This window comes from Ciona intestinalis, chromosome 8 (assembly GCF_000224145.3).
Source record: "Ciona intestinalis chromosome 8, KH, whole genome shotgun sequence".
NCBI classification, from domain to species: Eukaryota; Metazoa; Chordata; class Ascidiacea; order Phlebobranchia; family Cionidae; genus Ciona; species Ciona intestinalis.
The window spans coordinates 4,211,897-4,234,032 of NC_020173.2; the positions used below are offsets into that span (position 1 = coordinate 4,211,897).

The 22,136-nt window shown below is 33.8% G+C and overlaps 3 protein-coding genes across 5 annotated transcripts; 2 read left to right on the forward strand and 1 right to left on the reverse strand.

The window, feature by feature from the left end:
- Positions 1 to 92: 92 nt before the first annotated feature.
- On the reverse strand, positions 93 to 21,977 carry LOC100177127 (chromodomain-helicase-DNA-binding protein 4). 3 transcript variants are annotated; one of them, XM_009861050.3, is made up of 41 exons: positions 21,860 to 21,977; positions 20,553 to 20,647; positions 20,046 to 20,264; positions 19,539 to 19,619; positions 19,021 to 19,273; positions 18,780 to 18,880; positions 18,441 to 18,624; positions 18,041 to 18,207; positions 17,410 to 17,649; positions 16,821 to 17,039; positions 16,508 to 16,656; positions 12,066 to 12,200; positions 11,939 to 12,008; positions 11,599 to 11,706; positions 11,142 to 11,225; positions 10,546 to 10,746; positions 10,161 to 10,306; positions 9,830 to 9,943; positions 9,517 to 9,634; positions 8,941 to 9,138; positions 8,498 to 8,629; positions 8,085 to 8,202; positions 7,308 to 7,525; positions 6,846 to 6,984; positions 6,267 to 6,433; positions 5,652 to 5,844; positions 5,412 to 5,501; positions 5,145 to 5,218; positions 4,696 to 4,829; positions 4,013 to 4,157; positions 3,471 to 3,702; positions 3,202 to 3,291; positions 2,947 to 3,009; positions 2,672 to 2,782; positions 2,358 to 2,475; positions 1,999 to 2,131; positions 1,704 to 1,804; positions 1,353 to 1,447; positions 767 to 921; positions 562 to 619; positions 93 to 484 (listed from the first exon to the last, which is right to left on the reverse strand). In XM_009861050.3, the coding sequence occupies exons 1-41, from the start codon at positions 21,888 to 21,890 to the stop codon at positions 282 to 284; spliced, it is 5,682 nt and encodes a 1,893-aa protein (XP_009859352.1). In that variant the 5' UTR covers positions 21,891 to 21,977; the 3' UTR covers positions 93 to 281. The 3 variants fall into 3 exon arrangements, with proteins under 3 accessions (XP_009859352.1, XP_018668323.1, XP_018668322.1); XM_018812778.2 differs by lacking the exon at positions 21,860 to 21,977 and adding an exon at positions 20,879 to 21,041 and having other exon boundaries at positions 93 to 479; XM_018812777.2 differs by lacking the exon at positions 21,860 to 21,977 and adding an exon at positions 20,879 to 21,041.
- On the forward strand, positions 12,166 to 13,911 carry LOC104265910. The gene is made up of 5 exons (XM_009861049.2): positions 12,166 to 12,253; positions 12,712 to 12,792; positions 13,059 to 13,214; positions 13,352 to 13,496; positions 13,688 to 13,911. Exons 2-5 carry the CDS (start codon positions 12,745 to 12,747, stop codon positions 13,837 to 13,839), a joined length of 501 nt encoding a protein of 166 aa, XP_009859351.1. The 5' UTR covers positions 12,166 to 12,253; positions 12,712 to 12,744; the 3' UTR covers positions 13,840 to 13,911.
- LOC100187352 lies at positions 14,498 to 16,394 on the forward strand. Its single transcript, XM_002131919.4, has 5 exons — positions 14,498 to 14,611; positions 14,713 to 14,765; positions 14,928 to 15,083; positions 15,604 to 15,748; positions 16,051 to 16,394. The coding sequence occupies exons 1-5, from the start codon at positions 14,572 to 14,574 to the stop codon at positions 16,200 to 16,202; spliced, it is 546 nt and encodes a 181-aa protein (XP_002131955.1). The 5' UTR covers positions 14,498 to 14,571; the 3' UTR covers positions 16,203 to 16,394.
- Positions 21,978 to 22,136: the final 159 nt, after the last annotated feature.

Consider the following 22,136-nt stretch of genomic DNA (forward strand, 5'->3'; position numbering starts at 1 on the left):
TTTAACTGCATAACGTTTAAACCTGAAATTAAAACTTCTTACAAACGCTTGCATACACTAGCAACTGCAGTTATAGTTCGAAAAGATCGACATCTTTTTTTGGCGAGGGCAATCATGTTGCTGTAACACCACTGGGACGAATAAATACAATTTTTTATAAAGGAAAGCCAAGAACAGAAACATTGTCTAAGCAGCATGAACTAAAAGCGTGATAAATACAATTTGTTGATGAGCATGATGTATATAGAAGTATGATACTGCATTTGTTTAACAAGGCCAGGTTAATCTTCAATGGTGATCACTACACTGTCTTTTTTCGCTTCGGCGTTGACGGCAGCTAGTATGGCAGCTGCTGTATTAGCAGCACCCACGTTTTCAGTGCTAGTGCTGCTGGAAGGTGTGGCAGAAAGGATCTTGTTATAATTGATCTTGTTGCTATCAATGATTTTGCTTGAAGTGTGGCTTTTCGACGACGCTGTCTGTCCTACAAAAGTTGAATTTATTCCCAGCAGAAGAAACCAAAAAGTTGTCCTGAGCGTGCGGGTTATTGTTTTTGCTCACCTGAACAGAATGGACCACTTAGCATTTTGTGGTAGGGTGGGTAGTTGGTATTGGGAACCTGCAAAGAAATATAGTTTGTTTAGCAACGTAATCAAGAAAGATACTGTACCATTCATTTACACAAAGTGTATAAAACAGAACATCGCATTATAACAACCGCCAACCAGGCGAGGGTAAATAAGTTACAATCATTCATTCAAATTACCTGATGATCTCCATTTTGTTGAGTAAGTCTACTCAAGATACCACGTTCAGACATTCGTAGTCTTGAAGCAACAGAAGGTATTCGTGATAAAGTTGCAGGTAGTCGACCAACGTCAGCTTTCATGTCAGCAAGCAATTCTTCTAGTTGGTTCAACACTGGATAATTTAAATGGTTAGTTACACATTACACTTAGTGTAAAATGAAGGTTAGCTCAGATGTAATGGGTGTATGCACATTTTAAAATGTTAAACAGCCTTTTGGATTTAATTCATGTATGTATATTTCTAAATGTAGGTTAGCCTTATAGTTATAATGGGCGTATGTTTTGTGTGCAAGATTCTACTATTAGTAAAGATCTAAAACACTTCGGCACTAGGGCTGTAACAGAGCTTCGTTTAACTAGGGCTGTAACAGAGCGGGTGATATGCCTTGTTACAAAATACCGGCTTAAAACTCAAGTTTGCGACTATTGTGGGCCAGTTTGTCCTTAAGATACACTCTCAATGGAAGGTTATTGCTCCTAACCGGTTGTCACTAATTAGTTTATTAAATTGTCAATTAGGAAACTGGGGATTATGTTACGAACCTTTGTGCAGAACAGCGTTTGCAGGTTTGTTTCCAGCTAATGATTCTTTGGATAAATGTTGATGACTCTCAGCTAAACATTCAACTTCAGCAAACCTGTTTTGGTAGAAACTCTATTAATGTTTTACACAATATATAAGTGCTGCTGTGGAATTGGATTGTATTGCACTATGACACTTTCACTGGCATTCCAAATCTTTTAATAATGAAAAATATCAATTTGGAACTGAATTGGTAAAAATTTCCAAATTTTAAGTATTACCAAAAAATATGTTATCAAAAAATTACAATAAACTCTTGGATACAAATATTACTACCATAACATGTACGTGGTGAAGAGCAACATGATTACCTTGCATTGAGCGACATTGCAGGATGCTTTGTGTCTTGTACCAATCCTAAATACGACGCTCTACGTAATTGTTCTTCTATCACCAGTGCTTGTTCTAACAGCTGTAATATAAGTATGTATATGTCATACGTGTAATATAATCTAATATATATATGAACATAAACAGCTGTATAAAAGTACATAAAATCAAATAAAATCTGGAAAAAAATCACACATGTGTATGAAACAGAACACCTGTGTTATAAAGACTGTCGCTGCCCCTGCCACACGAGGGTAAAATATTATTTAAACTTGCCTTGTATCTTCTGGCAAGAAACTTGTTTTGCATTTCTAAGAAATTTCCTTTTTCGTGCATCGCTCTGAATGGTTCATTGACAATTGCAAATCGAACATCGTTCTGAATATCTGACCAACGTGCGTAACCATGGCTGTATATGAAAGTATTATTGTTATAAATATATAATGGATCTAGCTGTATATAATAACAAACCTTACATTTTTCATTTGAATTACATGAAATACTTTTTGCTTTAAAACTAATATATACACTATAGGCATATTCAATTGAAAAATGGAAGTAAAGAATATTTGAAATGAAAGTAAAGAATTTTTTTACCATGTATGTGACTTGTATGTTTTATATTTAATACTCACATGGCTATACCAGCAATAAGCCAGTAATCATGTTTACGATGCCATATCTCGTTTAGTCTTCCTGATTGTATAGCAGCTTGCTCCTCTGTTTGCCACAATGTGTGGAGTTCTGTGAAACCTAAACAACAATGCTCAATTAAATTTGTTTGCTATTTTTTAATTATATATAATATTTTTCAAGTTTTCTATTTTTTTATACTTTTCCAAAAAAAACTAAAATGCAGTATATATAGTTGTATATAGTTGAATATATATAGTTAAATCAAAAATACAAAAAACACGAAGAAATTCAAGTTTAACTATTTGTCCCATACCTCCGTCAGCAATGTTGAACATAAACTTTTGAGGTCCTGTCATTGGAAGAGGAGTTTCTTCCACCTTAGATGATGAACTGGGATCATCCTTTACAGGGATTTGCTCTGTGGCTAATAGTTAAAAAAATAGATTGATTTTTTAAAACCACAGAATAATACAAAAATATTTTCAATTACATTTTTTCCATTATTTTTCCAAGTTTTATCAAACCATTTTGCAAAAATGTCTTTATTTAAATTTTTTTTTTTAAATTTTTTCTGATGAATATACATACCTGGTTTATCTGCAGAAGAACTGGCTTCAGTTTTGACTTCACTTGTTGTTTCTGGTGCAGCATCTATTATTTATTAAAAAACGTTATAAATAAGAAAATGGCAACATAATTAGGATTCTGCTGCTAATACTATCAAACAAGCCACTTCATACAACGTTTTTTTTTGCTTTAATTATCATGGTAAAAATAAATAATTAAAAAAAAAGTATTTAAAAAAATAATTAAAAAAAGTAAGTAAAAAGTCAAGAAATCAACCTTTCGTTTCTTCCACTTCCATTTTCTCCACTTTTTCGGTTTCTTCTGTAACTTTCTCCCCTTGTGCGGTTCCCTCAGATTTAGCCTCAACTACCATTTAAACACAGTCGTTAAACACGGGTGTTTTGTCTTATCCATCTCTCGTGCCAGCTTAAGAGTTACCATGTATTTTACTTCCTAGGTTATTGTTTTTTTTATTTTCGTTTTTTATTATATGGCTTTGAGTAAATAGCGTCCACTTAGAAACACCATTAATTTTCTAGACATACCTGGCACTTCTTTCTGCTCGTCAACTATGGTTGTTGTCTTGGCAACCAAGGGAATTGGAGAAGGAGCACCCGATGACTCAGCAGATTTTGCAGAGGATGACGTTGGCGTATTTGAGCGCGATGCAATATTTGATGTAACAGCGAGAGCTGCCGCATTTAAACCACGATTTTTCCACATTGGACTTAGTTGGGGTAAACTCCAGTCTCCATTTATTATCTTGTATTCTTTTACCTGGAGTAGAAAAAAATAAAACTAAAAATATGAAGACCTCATTCATGTATAATCAGTGGCAGACAAATCAAAAATTATTCTGAGTTGGATTCAAATTATGCCAATAATTCCTCATCATACCAATTTGAGAATTATCTTTTATAGGAAGATTTTGTTCTAACAATTTTTTGTATCTCACAAAAAGAAAAACATTTTTCTAGAACAATAGCTTCTAAAACAGGTAACATAGGAGCCCTTCATAATATAGATTCCTATAATTTAAGTAAAGTTTTATTGTTAATAGTAAAACTGAATTCGTAAAAAATTAAACCTTTTTCTGAATCAGAGCCATAACTCCTATTCGTGTCAGTACATGCTGACGGGAAACCCCCTCACGCGGTACTCCATCAGAATAAGTTTCAGAGTTTTCAGAACCAGGTTCGCAAAGATGGCGCATGAAAAGTGAAGTATATGCTCTGTAAATAGAATTGGTCAACACTGTATTTTTAAATGGTCAACACTGTAATAGCTAATTGATTTTTCAGCTTATTTTACCTAACGAATGGCTTAAATATTTTTTTTCCAAAAAATATGACAGTTGTGGATTTTTTTCTATGTCATGCTTTGCCTTTGAAACTAACTCAAGTCTTTGTGTTAAGTTTCCATATAAAGCAATTATAATATTCGCCCTTATTATTTCTACACAAAGATATAGCTTTGGCAGAATGGATTAGATAAGGGCAAAAGATATATGGCAGGGTATTGTAGGTACACTATATTAAACAAAAAATGTTAAAACGTTGAGTGTCTTTTTAGTTGCAAAGACAACCTCAATAGGATGTTGAAACGTCGTTTAGCCAAATTTGTGCTGAAAGAGCCAAAATACAAATACAAGCATTGCAAATTGAATAAATTGTCCAAACTAATCACAAAGTGAAATGCGGCAGAATTACATACATAGTTACACATGTAATAATTAATATAGGCCACAATAAACAGTAATATTTAAAAAACCTGAACTCCTTTTCTGACTTGACACGCAGCTCACGAACAAGCCATCTGCTTTGGAAGTTTTCAGTCGGAGGCATCCCATATCTCATCACAAAGTTTAGATACGTACGACGCTGACGACCAGAGAATCCCAAAACCTAGGAAATAAATATAGGAAATTTTTGTTGAAAACTGAAAATGAACCAAGAATTTAGTGAAATGGTAAATTATATTTTATTTTTGTGGTGAAAATAGTGGAGTTTATAAGTAAAAGTTTGTTTTATTTTAATTCAAAAAGGAAAGCATGAAAAGAAAAACTTGTGAATAATAAATTGGTGTTAGTTTTATTTCTAAAACTTTTAAATGTTTGACAAAAGAAATGTCGAGATAAACAGCAACATTTGTCTGTTTCAAAGTATATGTTAAGTTACAGTTGTTATGACACACTTACATAAATATAAATTGATAAATACCTCAATATTCCCAGCAACACGAGCAAGCATGGGAGGTAACGGCCGATCTTTTTCACGTCTGCCACGTCGCTTATCTAAAAAAATACAAAATCCATTTTATTAACTGGTTCCTCGCTTCTACCATTGTACCATACATAAAGACAAAAAAGAATCACTTACAAAGTAACAACTCGTAAGCTGGAACGAGAAGTGTAAAACAGAACAAGCGCGTTACAACGACTGTCGTTGCCCCCCACGATAGATAAATAAGTTATTCATTCAACTCACTTTCATTGTTATCAAACTCCTCATCTTCTTCCTCTCCTCCTTCACTGATCCCGGAGTAATCACTCCCATTATCTTCCCAACCTCCTTGGCCTATAGAGCAAAAAATTGAAGAAAAAAACATTATAAAATTTTTTTATTTTTTTTATTTTAGGAAAATTAAAATATCTTTTCATTAGTTATAATTTTATGTAATTTCTATTTTTTCCAAAAAAATTATTTTATTTTATTATTTATTTTCACCTCTTTCCACCTCAGCAGCAGTTGCATTCTCTGCATGGTAGTAGTTAACTTGTTTTCGAATTCTCTTTCCCTTTCCTAATGTAGAAGCAATCTCCTCCTGTTGTTGTTCGTAATGATGTCGTAACAATCGCTCCCAATAATTCGGATCTGGTTGTTCCATCGTCTCTTTAATTATCTCTCGTTCTGGCTCCGGCTAGATAAAAAAGGTTGGAAAAAATAATAGGAAACACTGGATTTTTTTGTGGTCAGCAGTATATTTTTTAGTGGTCAACATTGAATTTTTTAGTGGTCAACACAAGATTTTTTAGTATTCAACACTTAGCTTTTCAATGGTTAACACTATTATTTTTAGTGGTATTTTTAGTGGTCACCACTGTTTTGTGTGTTGTATTTTGTTAATGGTCAACACTCTGTTTTTCAGTGGTCAACACTGTGTATTTAATGGTTAACATTTTGTGTTTTTAATAGTCAACACTGGTGCCTGCACAGAAAAATAGGTAATATGTTGAACTAGGTATAAAAACATATTCTGACACAAATACACACATCGCGCTTAACAGTCAGTAAGCACACAGGTTTCATCACAAATAGCAAACTTTACATAAGATATCTTACCTCAACATGCGTTTCACTGTATTTATATGTGGCTACTTTAAATGAGCTGAGATATTCATTCATTCGACTATTCTCATTTTCCTTTGCTTCCAATCCTTCCTTGCTTCTATCAAGCAATGCTTCAATAGCTTTATCATCGTAATGAATGAAATCATTTCCTTCTGCATCTGGTAAATATATAAAAACAAAATTTAAACTTTAAATATAAAATTTATATTTAAAATTTTAAATAAAAGTAAAATGTTTACCAAACCGATGTCTTGGCCGATGGCAGCAAAATGTTGGTGCAATGAAATTATCAAATTTACATCAGAAGAGCTAATAAATTATGTTATGCCTGGTAGCATTCGTTAGAGCGCTTAACTTCTAACTAGGGGTTATCAGGATACCAGGATTAAAGCTCGATGCTGCTACCATTGAGGGCATGGATGTCCTTGGGTGAGACACTTTAATAACATTTTTCAATCAACAGGTCATAAATGGATTGCCCAAACAAATAGGAAGTTATCCAATTATACAGTTAAAAGTAGAACAAAACACGAGAAACCCCTGATTTAAACACAAAACCAACATACATACCATCTTCATCTTTAAATAAAGCTTCAGTTCCAAATTTTAAAATATCGTCTAATTCTTGCTTAGTCATGCTGGCAGTTTTAGAGGAACCCATTCCAGGTCGTACAACGAGATGAGTCAGCATCATTTTACGCTTGGCTACCTAGAAATACAGAGAAAAAGTTAAGAATATTTTTTATCTGGCACTGTTGGTTAGCGTACATGCCTGTAACCCAAAGTTAATGGGTTCAAGGCTTATCCAACTACCATTGTGGGTGTCACTTAACATCAATTTCTCCAACCCAGTGGGGACTAATTGGTTGTCCAAATTTTTCAGCATACAGAAAAAAACAATTACCCACAAGGTTACATGCGTGGTAAGGCTGGTAACTTGTAAGCTTGCATTAGGTGAAACAAAAACCTGTCTTATTCAAAACACAAGCTAAAAAAACTTTTCTGTTAAAAAACTACAAGAAGTATCTATACCTCTGCGACTCTCTCCTCGACGGAGTTCTTTGTAACGAAGCGATAAATCATGACTTTGTTGGTTTGTCCGATACGATGAGCTCGACTGAAGGCTTGTATATCATTATGTGGATTCCAATCACTGTCATATATGAACACAGTGTCTGCTGTGGCAAGGTTGATACCAAGACCACCAGCACGAGTAGATAACAGAAATGCAAAGTGGTCAGAGTTAGGAGCTGTTGAAAAAAAAAAAGTTTATGTATATCGGAAGTTTTGTACAGTTTTTTAAAGTAAAGAAATTTTTTTATACCAATTATGAAAATAATTTTAAAACAAACAAATCAATCTAGAAAAATATTCTTTTCAATTGCATGAATCTTACATGCCTCTACAAAGCATAAATTTCAATTTAAGACCCTGCTTTAAAATAATATTAAATAAACTTGTTTGGCGCAGTGGGTGGGTTTTTATTATATATAATTGAAAAGTACTGAGTTCCATGCTCGCACTGATATGTTTGTTGTGCAAGACACGTAACAAATATTTGCTCCAACCCAGTGTGAACTTATGGTCGCAGACTTAGTGTTGGGGTAATGGGCTAACCCTGATCTATATCTCAGCCCCCATGTCATGCCACGCTGAAGGGCCTCACCCTCATAGTGGTCACTAAAGGGTTGTAGCAGACTGAATGTTGGGGTAATGGGACAACTCTGGTCTATATCTCGGCCCCACCCTGCCATGCTGCAGAACCTCACCCATAAAAAATAAAAAACAAATGTTTTATTGAAATCTTACCATTAAACCTATCTATAGATTCTTGTCTAATAGATCCAGTGATTGAGCCGTCAATTCTTTCATATTTGTAGCCCTCGTACTCCAGAAAGTCTTCCAATATATCCAACATTCTTGTCATCTGTGAACACAGTTTAAAGGTATTGTATAAAAATTGTGTAGTTTTTAACAAAAACTTAATGTAGCGGCAATTTTTTCAGAAACCTGGGGTCATTTTGTATGGAAATTTTTAATACAAAAAGGCTTTTTGAAGCACTGTAGTAGGGTACCCAACCAAATCAAATAATGGCATATTTTTGGTCGCAATTCATAAATTGAGGCTCACTGTGGTGCCATGATGCATTTATATTTACAAACTAAAGAAATCGGATTCCCTTTAGTCAATTTTTTTTAAATGAATATATTTAAAAACCTACTTGTGAAAATATGAGAACCCTGTTTCCTCTATCCTTCAGTTTCCGAAGCATTTTCTGCAAAACGATGAGCTTTCCACTTGTCTTAGTCAACTCTGTTCCTTCAAATGCACCGTTGTGGCTTCTCTGCGCTTCCTGGGAAATAGGAATAATGATTTACATTTCTTTTAAAAAAAGTTAATAAATAAATTAAATGAGTTGTATTTTAAAGAAAGACTTTTTATTTCAGTTTTGTTTTGATCCAGGTATACAACTTAAAAACTGATCAAGTTTTGTTTATTTCGTTAAAAACTAGTTTAAATATGGTGTATTTAAACTAGAAATTATTTTTTTTTAAATTTTGTTTTATTTCAGACATACAACTTCAAAACAGGTTTTACTGAATTTTTTTGGATTAACGAGTTTAAATTTGTTGTATTTTAACCAGAAAAGTCTTTTTTTCCTACCTCTGCAGGTTTATTGAAGAGGTAAGGATGATTACAACATTTCTTCAGATCCATCATGATGTTGAGAAGAGAGGAGTTGTTTGGTCCTCCTCTTGAGTTTAATCCTTTAAAGTTCCTCGCGAGGATGTAGCGATAAAACTTCCTCTGCAGAGGAGAGAGATTCACTCTCACAATGAATTCACTTTTCGACGCAAGACCCTTAAAATATATTTCAATCAAATAATTAGATTACTATTGGTGGAAATATGCAGCAAGGCACAGCAGGGTTACTGTATTAAAGGCAGAAACAGCCAAGATGCTACCATATGAGACTTGGTTCATTCTATGTAAGTGAGGTCCCGCAGCGTGGTACGACATGGGTCATAGGATTTAGACATGGGCTTTAATAGTAAAAGATGGGAGATCATTCCTTGACAGCTCGGCCAAGGCTAGATGCTCCAACTTGCATTCACAAATGCTGGGCGTACGCCACCATAGTGAAAGGATGTCTCATCTTCGTTGTCACAGACGGGGCAGATAGATGTGTCAACTTTAGATTTCATTAGGAATAGAAAACAGAAAACTGGTTACACTTACAGTTAGCACATCTGCTTTCAACCTCCTAAGCATGTGAGGACCAAGCATCTCATGGAGTTTCTTCACTTGATCTTCCTGAGCAATCTCCGCAAATTCATCCAAGAATCCGTTCATATCACTAGGAAAAGTTTATTTTAATGTTTGAAAAATCATTTGTATTTTTTTATTTAATATTTAACATTGTAAAAGGACACAAAGATGATCAAAACATAAAAGTTTTACCTGTGTATTTACTGAAACAATATAAAAACCTTAATTTACAATTTGCAGTCATTGTCTCAATCAGAGGATATTTTGAAACATTCCAACTTACGTGAATTTATCAGGAACTAAAAAGTTAAGCAGGTGAAAAAGTTCTTCTAGATTATTCTGCAATGGTGTGCCAGTCAGTAGGAGTTTATGTGCCACGTTGTATTCTGACAAGACCCTGGAAAAATCCATGTTTGATTTAAACTAGAAAATATTATAATAATAAAAAGGGACTTGGATTTAAAAAATTAAGACTATTTTTCTGTCTAATTTCAATGACCAGTTTTTTACTTAAAAACAACATATACAGGACCCAAAAAGATAATTTGCAGATAATTTCATAAACTAGATGTATTTTTAGAGCTTTGAAAATTCAATGATTAAATAAAACTTACTTGAAAAACTTTGACTGATTATTTTTGAGCCTGTGAGCCTCATCAATGCACACCATGACCCAATCTACAGAGGATAGAGTAGCAGAGTCTATCGTGCACATCTCATATGATGTGAGTAGGACATGAAACTTCACTAAACATCCAGACTGTAGAAAAAAATCATGCATTTTTTAAAATGTAACAATTTTCAAATTTTTAGCTTGTGAACAATTTTTTTTACAATTTTGTAAACATTTTTTTTTACAATTTTTTTTTTTTTTAAGTTTTTATTTTTTACTCAGCCTCAGGGTAAGGGTTACTTATATAAACAAATTAAAACACATACTTTTTTAATACAAAATAAAACAAACATACTTTTTTGAATACAAAACATGTCAGACCATACTTTTAATCTTGAAGCTTTAGCACCAGATCGAATAGCATTATCATCATAAGAAAATTCATTGTCTCTTATCACAGCCCTTGAATCACGATCACCATAATATGACACAACATACAAGTTCGGAGCCCACAACTCAAATTCCCTCTCCCAATTTATCATGGTGGATAATGGAACTGAGATTAAAAATGGACCTCGTGTGTGACCCTGGTTAAAGTCATGGTTATTCGGCTGCTTCACTAATTTTTTGAATAATTTGGTGCCATGGCACAATGGTTGGCGCGCCTGCCTCTAACCTAAAGGGTTACAGGTTCAAGGCTTGTCATTGCTACCATTGTAGGCGTATTAGTTCATGAACAAGAAACATAACAGCAATTGCTCCAACCCAGTGGTCACTAATGGGTTGCCCGAATTGTCAGCCATGAAGAAAAAAATAAATCACCTACAAACGTGGCAACTCGTAAGCTGGCACGAGGTGTATGAAACAGAACCCCCGTGGTATAATGACTGTCAATTTTCGGCCAGGTGAGGATAAAGCAAGCTATATTCTATAAAACACAAGTGCTTTCCACACAAAATCAAAGGTATAAAAAGCCACAAACCTCTTCAACTAATGACTTGACAAACACAATCGTTTGAATAGTTTTCCCCAAACCCATCTCATCAGCTAAAATTGTGTCTGTTCCCTGAAAAATAAATATCCTATGTGAAAGCATGTTTCTGTCTGGTTAGTGCGCCTGTTTCTAACAAAGAGGTTACGGGTTCAATACTCAATGCTGCTACCATTGACCCTTGTTGGTGTATTTGTCTTTAGGCAAGACATTTTAATGACAATTACTCCAACTCAGTGGGAACGTGTATGAAACAGAACAACCCTATTATAATGACTTTTATTGTCCCACTGCGTGAAGGTAAAAAAGTTTCATACATTCATTTCTGCGTTTAAACAAATTGCTTATGTTAAACAGTATTGTTATTTTTTATAAATTATTTAGGAAAATGTCTGTAAAAATGAGAATTTTTTTTCCAAGCTAAAAATAAGCAATAAACTATTGTAACCTGAGTCCATGAGAAACGAAGCCAATTTAAACCTTCAAGTTGATATTCATGCAGAGATAATCCAAGATCCGTAATGAAGGTTGGTTGGTCTACATATTTCTCAGAAGGCTGAAAAAATGTAAGTTGTGTCATATGGTTAGATAAGACAGGATTTCTAGTTTAATCTATATGATTGTAGGGACCAACAGCAAAGAATGTCCTATGACCTGATATTTAGTCCAGTTTCAACCAACAGCCAGATCGGACTTTTTTAAAATAATGCTTAAAAAAGCAATGACAGATTAAAAAGATGACATTGACTTTTATAAATAATCTAAAATGTTGTAAAATTTGCACTCACATCAGGACGGTTCTTTTTCTCATCTTTTCTCTTTTTCTTCTTTCCTCCTTTTCCACCTTCAATAAAGTTTCTACAAAAAAATGAATACAACAAACATGAAGTTTCGGAAAAAAAAAAAAATAATTACTTGTGCTCTTTGTATTTCTTGATCTCATCTTTCATCCCAGGGATGTCCTTGTCTTCTGGTTCCCATGTTGCTTTATCATAAGCTAGATGCTTCCATTTAACAAGGTACTGCAGTTGTGAAGACCGTGGAACTTTTCTAAAGAAACAAAAGATCAAAGAATTAGAAATCTTTGTTTTTACTCTTTACAGGTCACTTGGTTTTATCATACAATTTAAAACTTATATTTTGTACAGTATTATGAAAACTTTAACAAATTTTAAATGTTTTGCTGTTTAAATATTTAACTATTATTTTAGGTGAATATTACTATATCATACCTTAATTCAAGAAAAACAAACAATGACTAAAATATTACATATCTCCTACAAAAGGTTACAAAATTTAAATTCATAAGGCAACATAAAAGGTTATTCAGTTAGTGTTGGAAAACTATGGTGGGAACATGAACAACAGGATGTGGTTCAATTTGCATTTATATTTTCAATTCTTTGGCTATTTTCCTGTTGCTAATGGTTGTATATGTCAGTGTATATCGGTTCACATAGTTATTTTTTAGTGTAGTGGATCAAAAGGCAATGCCTATGATTTCTAAATATTTTTTAATAAGTTGGTAATTTTTTTAAACGTTTTACAACATTTTTTACAGCTGAAAATAAATATTTTAAATAAAATTCGAGTTATGGCACCAAAAAAGAAGACAGTCAAATACTCAAAGTCACAAATTAAAGTAAGTGAAAAAAAGTGATTTTATGGTTAAGCTGAAACATATCTCAAGACACTAAACCTCAATATAAAAAAATATATATAAAAGTGTATTTTATAATAAAGTTTCATCAGTATATTAAATTCATGACTAAAACAATTTTAAAAGACAAGTGATTTCGAAAACTGTTTCATTTTTGACGCATTTGGAAAATTTGCTGGGCGAAATATTGTAACAATGTTTATTGCATAATATGTATATATATTAACCAACAGAATTTTAATTTTCAGGTGATTAATCCTAAGGAAGTAGACAACATGTTTTTGCTGGAAAACCTACACAGCAGGTTTACAGATTCATATAAACGTTGGAGAAACAAAGCATTAATTTTCGGCGGTTCACATCTGGCTGTGGTGATTATTGTTATAATAGTGCAGTGTGCACAGGTAAAAAAATACTATGTATTTATATATATGTAGATAAAAAAAAATTTTTAAGCAAAATTGTATGTAAAAAGACACAAAATTAATGCATAATGAAATTTTGCATAAAAAAAATGATTAACAGTTATTCAACGCAACAGGTGATTGTATTTCAAATACCTGACAAGCAACTGTCCCGGACAGTAAAATCAGCCATAGCTACAATCCTACCGAGCATAACTGCAGCTGTGCTTTCACTACAAATGAAATTCGGTTGGAACAAAAAGCAAGATAAATCAAAGAAAAGTTGGTAGAGATGTATCTTTTAATTTAAGCTTATAACTAACTGTAAACCTTATGAAGGAAATTAAACATGTAATTCTACTGTCTGTACTGGTACGTAAACAATTTTAGGATTTTAAAAAAGGTCTCCAAGACATATTGTAAAAAAATAATGTGTTCCCACAAATTGTGTTATTTTAAAGTTCCTGTTTTAGGTGCAGCTTTGTTCAATAAGCTTCTTAAAGACACTGAATATCGAATCAAAATGATGGAAGCTGGCGGAAATTTCAAAGATGTTGAAAACGTCTGGAACTCTGGTCTTGCTAAAGAAACCAAAGAAGTTCCAGCTTTTATTATGGCTTACTGAACTTTGTATGTATACTAGTTATACTGTATATGGTTTTATAAAGCTGGTTGATGATGTAATAAACAGAATGACTTTAAAAGAAACATGGCTTTTAGATGACAGTTTCAGTTACAGAGAGTGGAAAACTTCAACTCCAGCAGTTAGTTTTTATAATGACCCCGCCACATTGGTCCTTAACGCACATTATAATTAAACAAAAACAATGTATTAGGAGTTGAAAATTCAGTAAGTTCCATATACAAGACACAAAGTACAGCGGTCGTAGCAAAGTTGGTTAGCGTGCCTGCCTCTAACCAAGAGTATATAGGTTCAAGGCGATAGTACCATTGTGAACACATGTGTCTGTGTGCAAGACACTTAGCGAGAATTAGTCTAACTAAATCATCACTAATTGGTTGCCTAAATTTTCTGTTATACAGGAAAAAATAAACACACACAAAGTTACGTATGTAGTACCTCGCAAGCATGCATGAGGTGTATAAAACAAAACATTTGTGTTATAACGATTGTTGTTACTCCACTAAGCAAAGATAAAGTAAGTTACATTTATCACCACAATAAAATGCGGGAAGCTATGGAAGTTATTAAGTACTTTAAACTTTGGATTCTCAAGCAATTGAAGGAAGTCAAGCAATTATTGGAAAAATAGAGGCGGGATAATCAATTGGAAGTTGAGGCTGAAACTGTCAACTAGTTACTGGATGTATTAAGTGGATAGATAGAAGATACAATATGTCTGTGGATTCTAAAAGTACAGCAACTTCAGCAAAAAGTAAGATATGTTCTGTTACCTCTGCTAAATGTGTTATAAATCTTATAACTTGCATTGGGGAAATACAGAAATCAATGATATTTATTAATTGGAATTTGTAGGTGGTGGGGGAAAGAAAAAGAAAGAAGCTCCATTCCTAGAAAGAGAAGTTAAGGTGTTCTTTCCTATTTATCAACTTGTTTTGTGTTATCAAAAAATAAATGCTTTATTACGGAAGAAATATTTCTGTATAAACGGTCATAAAATAGGCAAATTTAAAAAAAACTTAAATGTTTCAGTTGTTTATTTTTATTTACTTTACTATACTATGATACAGCTTGTCGACAATAGTGCACTGGACCACAAGCTACTACTTAAAACAATGCACACAAAATTTGTGGCTGGGTTTAAAAGATGGAAATCAAGGTCAAGCAGGTTCAAAATTGCCAACCTTATTGTTGTACTGATTGTTATTGGGGTGCAAGTGGGACAGGTTAGTAAATTTACTATGTCAGAAAATAAGGAATATACTTATATAACCATCTCAATTTCAACTGTCGCATTTTTTCAGATTGGTCCATGTGTGCTACAACAACTATTGAATTAAATGTAACTTACTTTATCTTCGCGTGGCAAGAAAAAAACGACAGTTGTTATAACCCAGGTGTTCTGTTTCATACACCTTGCACCAGCATACGAGTTTCTAATACTACGTATGTAGCTTTGTGGTTGATTATTTTTGGCAAATTTTATTCTTTTTTGTCTTTGTTTATGTATGACTGCGGCTGACAATTTAGACAACCTATTTGTGGCCACTGGGGTAGAACAGTTGCTGCTAAGTGTCGTGCCCAAGGACACATACACCCACAATGGTCGCATCGACAAACTGTTAGTCTGTTAATATGCTATTACATCAGATGCATCCTTTGGCATTTTACATAAGCAATTTAAACAGGACCTACACAACTAAAACATCATCGGTTCAGCTACTAATGCCATACATTAATTTAAAGGTTGTAATTTTTCAACTGAATTCAAGCCTAGTATCTGCTGCAACGAAGAAATCTATTGCAACCATCTTGCCTACTGTTACTGGAGCAATACTGGCTTTACAGATGAAACTGGCTTGGGCTGATAAGGCAGCGAAATGCAAAAAAAGTAACTAAACATAAAAACAATTTCTAAACTTACAGCCTAAACATTTATAATACAAACATGAAAATAAGTGTCTAATCTCACATTTAAAAACTGACTTGGACCTAAACATTTATAGTACAACATGCCATATTGTAGAAAAAAATCTACTGTCACTGTCACACAAAACTATTATTACTGGTATTAATAAAACATAACGAACTATAATAGCTTGCATAGGCCTATATAGCATTTTAGTTACTTTCTATAGATACCTAGAATGATTTAAAATTGTCTCACTTAAAATGTAACAGACCAATTAACAGGTACTGCCATATACAACAAGCTGTGTAAGCACACTGAGTATCGAATGGACATGTTAGATGCTGGTGGTTCATTTGAAGACACAACTACTATTTGGAACACAGCTTTGGTTACAGAATCAAAAGATGTGCCCGCCTATCTGATGGCTTATTAAACATAAGTTTCACAACGATTAAACCGTAGGGTCCATTATCAGATAAAAATTTACAGTGAAAATTATAACATCTTTCGGTACCGAATATACAACTCAAAAACTATATAGAAATTTATTTAAAATTTTATGAAGATTAGTTTTGGTATTGTGCAATATTGTATACATAAGTATGTTAATATATGTAAAATAGCCAATCAATGTATTAGTATTTTACAATATCTGTACCAAAGTGAAGGTGATTACTGATCACACATTTTTCTAGATTGATTTCCTTTCTTATGAACATGAAAGAAAAAATGGCTAACCTGCTATTCAGTATTCTGTGTATAGCAAGCCACTCTGGCTGGATTCCATAACGATAATATTTTTCAATAAGCTGCTTGTCTGTCCATTCATCATCCTCATCTAGTTGTGTTGGTTCTTCCATATCGTTACGACGAGTATATGTCCTCCACTAAAGAAACAAAAACAAAAAAAAATATAAAAAATTAGGTTGGTTGAAAAAATGTCCTTCACAAAAAAAATTGTCACCCATAAAGTTATAAATGTGGTAAATTACAAGCGAGCAAGAGGCCCCCTCGTTATAAGAACTGTCCTTAAGTTACATTAATCATTCACCTGATGTGGGCAATATATCTCCATCTGCAGTTCACTTATCCATTCCACATCCCAGTACGAAAAAGCGTGAAACTTGATCAGAAACTCCCGTTGTTTATAACCCCATAACTTTTTCATGGAGCCCTCATGTCCAGGTCGGTTATCAGCTACTTCTGTGTACGGAGCGTCACGCCACTTCCATGCTAATATTCGCTGACATTTTCCTTTTAGCATCGGACACTACAAACATAATAATGATTAGAAACTAGAAAGATCCAATAATGACAACTATATTCCTTCTGCTTAGTAGAATAGTCACAAAAAAAATTCACAGACAAAAAGTGGTAAACGACTATAAAATATTAAAAAAACTGTACATAGTAGGTTGGAAAAAGATGAAGATAGGATACCTTTTCATTTAATATTTAAGAACTATAAAACCATAGCCTCACGACTCCCATAGACCCCTGGTAATTGTTTAACACACAATCAGGATATTTAGATAGTATGTGCTATATGTGTTCCTCAATAATCGGTAAAGCAGTAATATTGAAATTTACACACATATACTATCTATATCGGTTAGTAAATTACTTGAATCACAACTCACAGTGCAACGTGGGCACGACCATTCTCCTTCTGGAACTTTCTCCACAGGTGGGTTGAGGCAGTTAAGATGGTAAGAATGAGGACAAGTATCACAGATCAACAAGTCCCCTCCATCCTTGCATCGAGAGCAAAACTCCATATGTTCATCCATATTTTCCTCAGCCTCCTCCTCCTCTTCAAGATCATCATAATCTTCATCTTTTTCAGCGCCACGTACCTTTGGTTTAATCCCATTCTTCACCTAAGAAAAGACCTTGGACTTAGTTTTATACTAAAATAAAATCTTATTGAACTAGAGACTGACAATACCATTTAAGTGAAAAATCTCTCTCTCACATCTCTTATATAATTTGTTGAACTATTGTCTGTTACGTTACAGTTTTGGTCTAATGGCACAATCAATTGATTAGTGCACCTGTCTGTAACCTAGAGGTTTACAGTTTTCAAGGCGTTGTTGTTACCAGTGTGGGTGTATATGTCCTTAGGAAAGACAATTGCTCCAAGCCAATGGTCACCTTTGGGCTGTACAAATTGTCAGCCATAGACTGTCAGCCATAGACAAAAAATAATCAAAAAAACTTGCCCTGGAAGAGTAAATAAGTTACTTACATTCATTCATTTAAAAAACTTACACAAGTAGGGCATGGCCAGCTTCCTTCAGGAGGTTGATCAAGAGGAGGTTCCAAACATACAAGATGATACGCACGAGGACATCCGTCACAGAGGATAATCTCTCCTCCTTGTTTGCAAACCTCACAATAATCCTGATGATCAGTTTCATATCCATCTTCATCCTCAGCTGAAGTTGAAGAAGAAAATCATGTTAAAGATACATAGGCTATATATATACTCAAGAAAATGTTCAATAAAGATATATATATACTTAGGAAAAGGTTATAAAAAGATACAAATTCTAGAAAATAGTATACAGTAATATAGAGGAAAATAATTTTATGTCGCAACAAAACATTTAAATCTTTTAAGATTAAAAAAATTAAGCAGACATATTGTCTCAGTTTTAAGTTCACTTACGTTTTGGTTTTGGTTGTTTCTTCTTCTTAACCATTGCTTTTTTAGTTTTTGGTTTCTGGTTGCTCTTCCTTGAGGAAGGACGACTAGATGAGCTGTCACTCGCTGTCTGCTGTGATGCAGCTGCAAGAGTCTGCTCAAACTCAAGATCTGATTCATTATCAGATGGTGAGTTGTCCTCTTCACTCTGGTAATGCAATATCGTTATTTTCAAATACCAAAAAGAAAACTTAGCATGTATATATATATACATACACACATGCTATGTAATGTAGTTAAAAATAATAGGGTCCAAACATAGGAGCCAAACATGCCTTATTGTTTAACAAGGAAACTACTAACCGATGCTCCTTTTTTCTTCTTTTTAGTGGGAAGACGGATCCGCAGAGGAGCTACTTTCTTCTCTTTCTTTTGAGCAACAACCTTTGGCGTGCTACTTCTGCCTAATTTTAAAGAGATAAAACTTTTAAAAAGGCTAACACAAGGCACTACCACTAGTCGATTTTTCATATATTTTGCATATTCTTTCACAAATGTAAACATTAAATTACCATTAATTAATCATTTATCCAAAAAAACATACTTCTATTTTTGCGTTCCACCGCAACAGGTACAAGGTCTACAGAAACAGCTGGGCCCCGGGAATTCCCCTCCTTAACCCCTTCCTCCACTTCTGCAGATGTGCTTTGATTGTTTTTGTAAAATTTGGGTGAATTGGAAAACTCTCTCCACATCGCTGCTACGATAGTAAGGGTTCGAGATATTGGCAAGCGAGGATAAACTCGTGCTAACATTGGCTTAATGTGCTGACTGAACAGCCGATAAGTGGTCAATGTCTGAAATAGAAAACGAAAATAAATAATGCAAAACTTGAGATACACATTGCACAATAATTAGGTATTCTAGAATATCCTGAATACAATTAAATGGTTTATAAATTGTTGCACAGTAATTTAGGAATGATCATTCTACAGAGACTAATAGTTTTATATTAACATCTGTTAGGAATAAGAAAGCAACTAATTGTATTCTAGAATTAAAACAGTTTATAAATTACCTCAGAAAGTTACACATTGTGTATTTTTTAAATTAATCACTTACTGAATAATCTTGTTCATCATGTTCGTGTTCAAATGGCTGAAGATTCCATTCAGCAATTAGTTCAGCAGAAGATTTTAAATCCTAAATTAGAGAATAACAATTAATAAAAACAGTCGTATAATACAAATGATTAAACTGTTATTATAGTGTTAGTGTTATATCACTGAATGGTAAACCTTGTTTCTGCAAAGTCTTGCTAAAATAAAGCAATATTAAAAAAATCTAATTTGCTATTTATCAGTGTTTATTAGAATATATTTTTAATATGTTGCAGCTGGTGCATTTTTGAAACAATTGCAATCGCTGATTGTAGAATTGTAGAAATTAAACTCTTTAATATTTTCGTGAGTTCAAATGCAAATTGAATCAAAAGTGAGAGCCAAAAGAAAACTAAATATTATATTACAATGCAATTTTCTAAATATTATATTTCTATTTAAATACTTAAGTTACAATGCAATTCTCTAGACATCATAACTAAACAAATATTAAGCTTTCCGGGCATACCTTTTCAGTTTTTGTTTCCGCTTTTGTTGCTTGTAGTGAAGTCCCAGCATCATCTGACACATCATCCGGACTCGCTCTTCTTTTCTTCTCCTTCTTCCTCTTCTTTTTAGGTTTGTCCTCCCCAACATTTGCAGTATGATCAAGTGAAAGAGCCAACGCTGCGGCAACTTCTGCATCACTGTTACCATCGGACAATCCACGCAAGTCAATGTCACTGTCCTGAAAAAATTTAGTATGAAGTATGATGGTGTTATACCCACAAATAGCTTTTGTAAACAAGAGATTTAAATTTCCACATACAATTATTTAATATATATTTATATTATTGTAATTCATTTCAAATAATCTATTACTTAAGTTTTAAAGTTCCTGGTGCATCGTCATTTTTTAACAATCATTGAATTTTGCCAAATGTTTATAATACAGAAAACAATGAGCGGATGAGGCATAGCAAATGTGTTTAAACAGCAGAACTAAAAGCTAGGTGAATTGTAAAATCCTATGTACTTCATTTCTCTTGCGTTTCTTTGCCTTTTTATTGCGATCTTTCTTCTTCGTTTTTTTCTTTGGTTTTTCTTCTACTGATTCTTCAATATCATCATCTGAATAAAAGATTCGGAAATGGGAAATTGTTTTATTTTTATTATGTAAGTTTAACACAAAAAGCCGGTTTGTAAAAATACCGAGACACAGATTAAATTTCGGCACGCCGTGTGCAGTGCGTGTGCTACGTCACTAGGGTTAAGCAATGGCGGCGCGGGCGCTACATAAAACACAAAACGCCGCAACGAGTTACAACCAGACAGAGATAATCAAACTTAGTCGACCTCGACCTGAATATTCTTCGGCATATCCAGACTGCCAATTTTTATTCGATTCAATGCTACGGAAATCCATCGCTTTTGACCAAGTTCAAAAACTTTGAAACTGCAATCGCAAATTCAAATCGCTTCAACTTGTTAGGCAATTCTGATTAAAATGACGATCAAACCCGCCATTCTCTTCGTTTCGCGCTAATGGCTACGAAACGATCACGTGTTGGCGGTTGCTATGGGCGACGGGCATCCCATAATGTATAATAATGTGTTTCTTTATATAGTGTTTGTTATTACAGCAACATATTAAGCGCTGGGAACAGACAATTTCGCTGACAAGGTGGTCAACAGAGTTGCATCGGAAAAGTTAATTTTACAAAAATGTAATTTCGCAATTACAGAGAAAATTCGTGTTATCGAAACAACTTCTGACGGTGGCATATACGAAAATGCAACGAGTGATTACCGTGATTCACTGTAAAACATTCCCGATGAAAAGGTATCTTCATTTAACCGTATTTCAGAATGAAACTCAAGACGGCTATCGTGTACATCAAATGGTCTATACATTTTCGTCGAGCATTTATAAACAGTGTAATGTTCTTATCTTAAAGTACACGATACATTGTAGCTATAAGACTTACGAGCACAATATTTTAAACTGTGAACTACGATTTTTGATTGAATAATTTACTCCATGCGCCGAAAAAAACACATTTTATTTAACATAAAACATGTGTAAGAAATCCCCTACGTGGTACGTAACACACAGAGTCGTATTATGCCATTTTCAGAACTAACTACAACGCATATCAGATATCGAAACGTGCGTTTTGTACAAAATTACCGCTCCCCGTATTGCAGTAACTAAAACATGGCGTACGCGCGCTTTAGAACGCTGAAGAATTAACAGACACAACTAGACCGGTGATTGCGTCGCGAAAAAAATATAACAACATTTAACTTAAACGACTTGCTCAGATAATCCCAATCACTTACCTCCTATTTCGACTGAATCAACTTGTTCCATGATCTTAAATTTATCGACAGTCGCGAAAAATTAAAAATACGTTGATCCGGTTTGACCTGTATGCAGGATGCCAACAACTGACGGAACCGATGGGCTTTGTTACTACGCTAGTTAAATGCGCATGCGCGGACCTGCGGTCTGAGCGGTTGCTAGTGGTTACGGGTATCCCATAATATGAACTGATTACGCAATCCATGACGTTGATTAGTTATTTTCAAGACGGCGGAGGTACTTAGCAAATCGGGT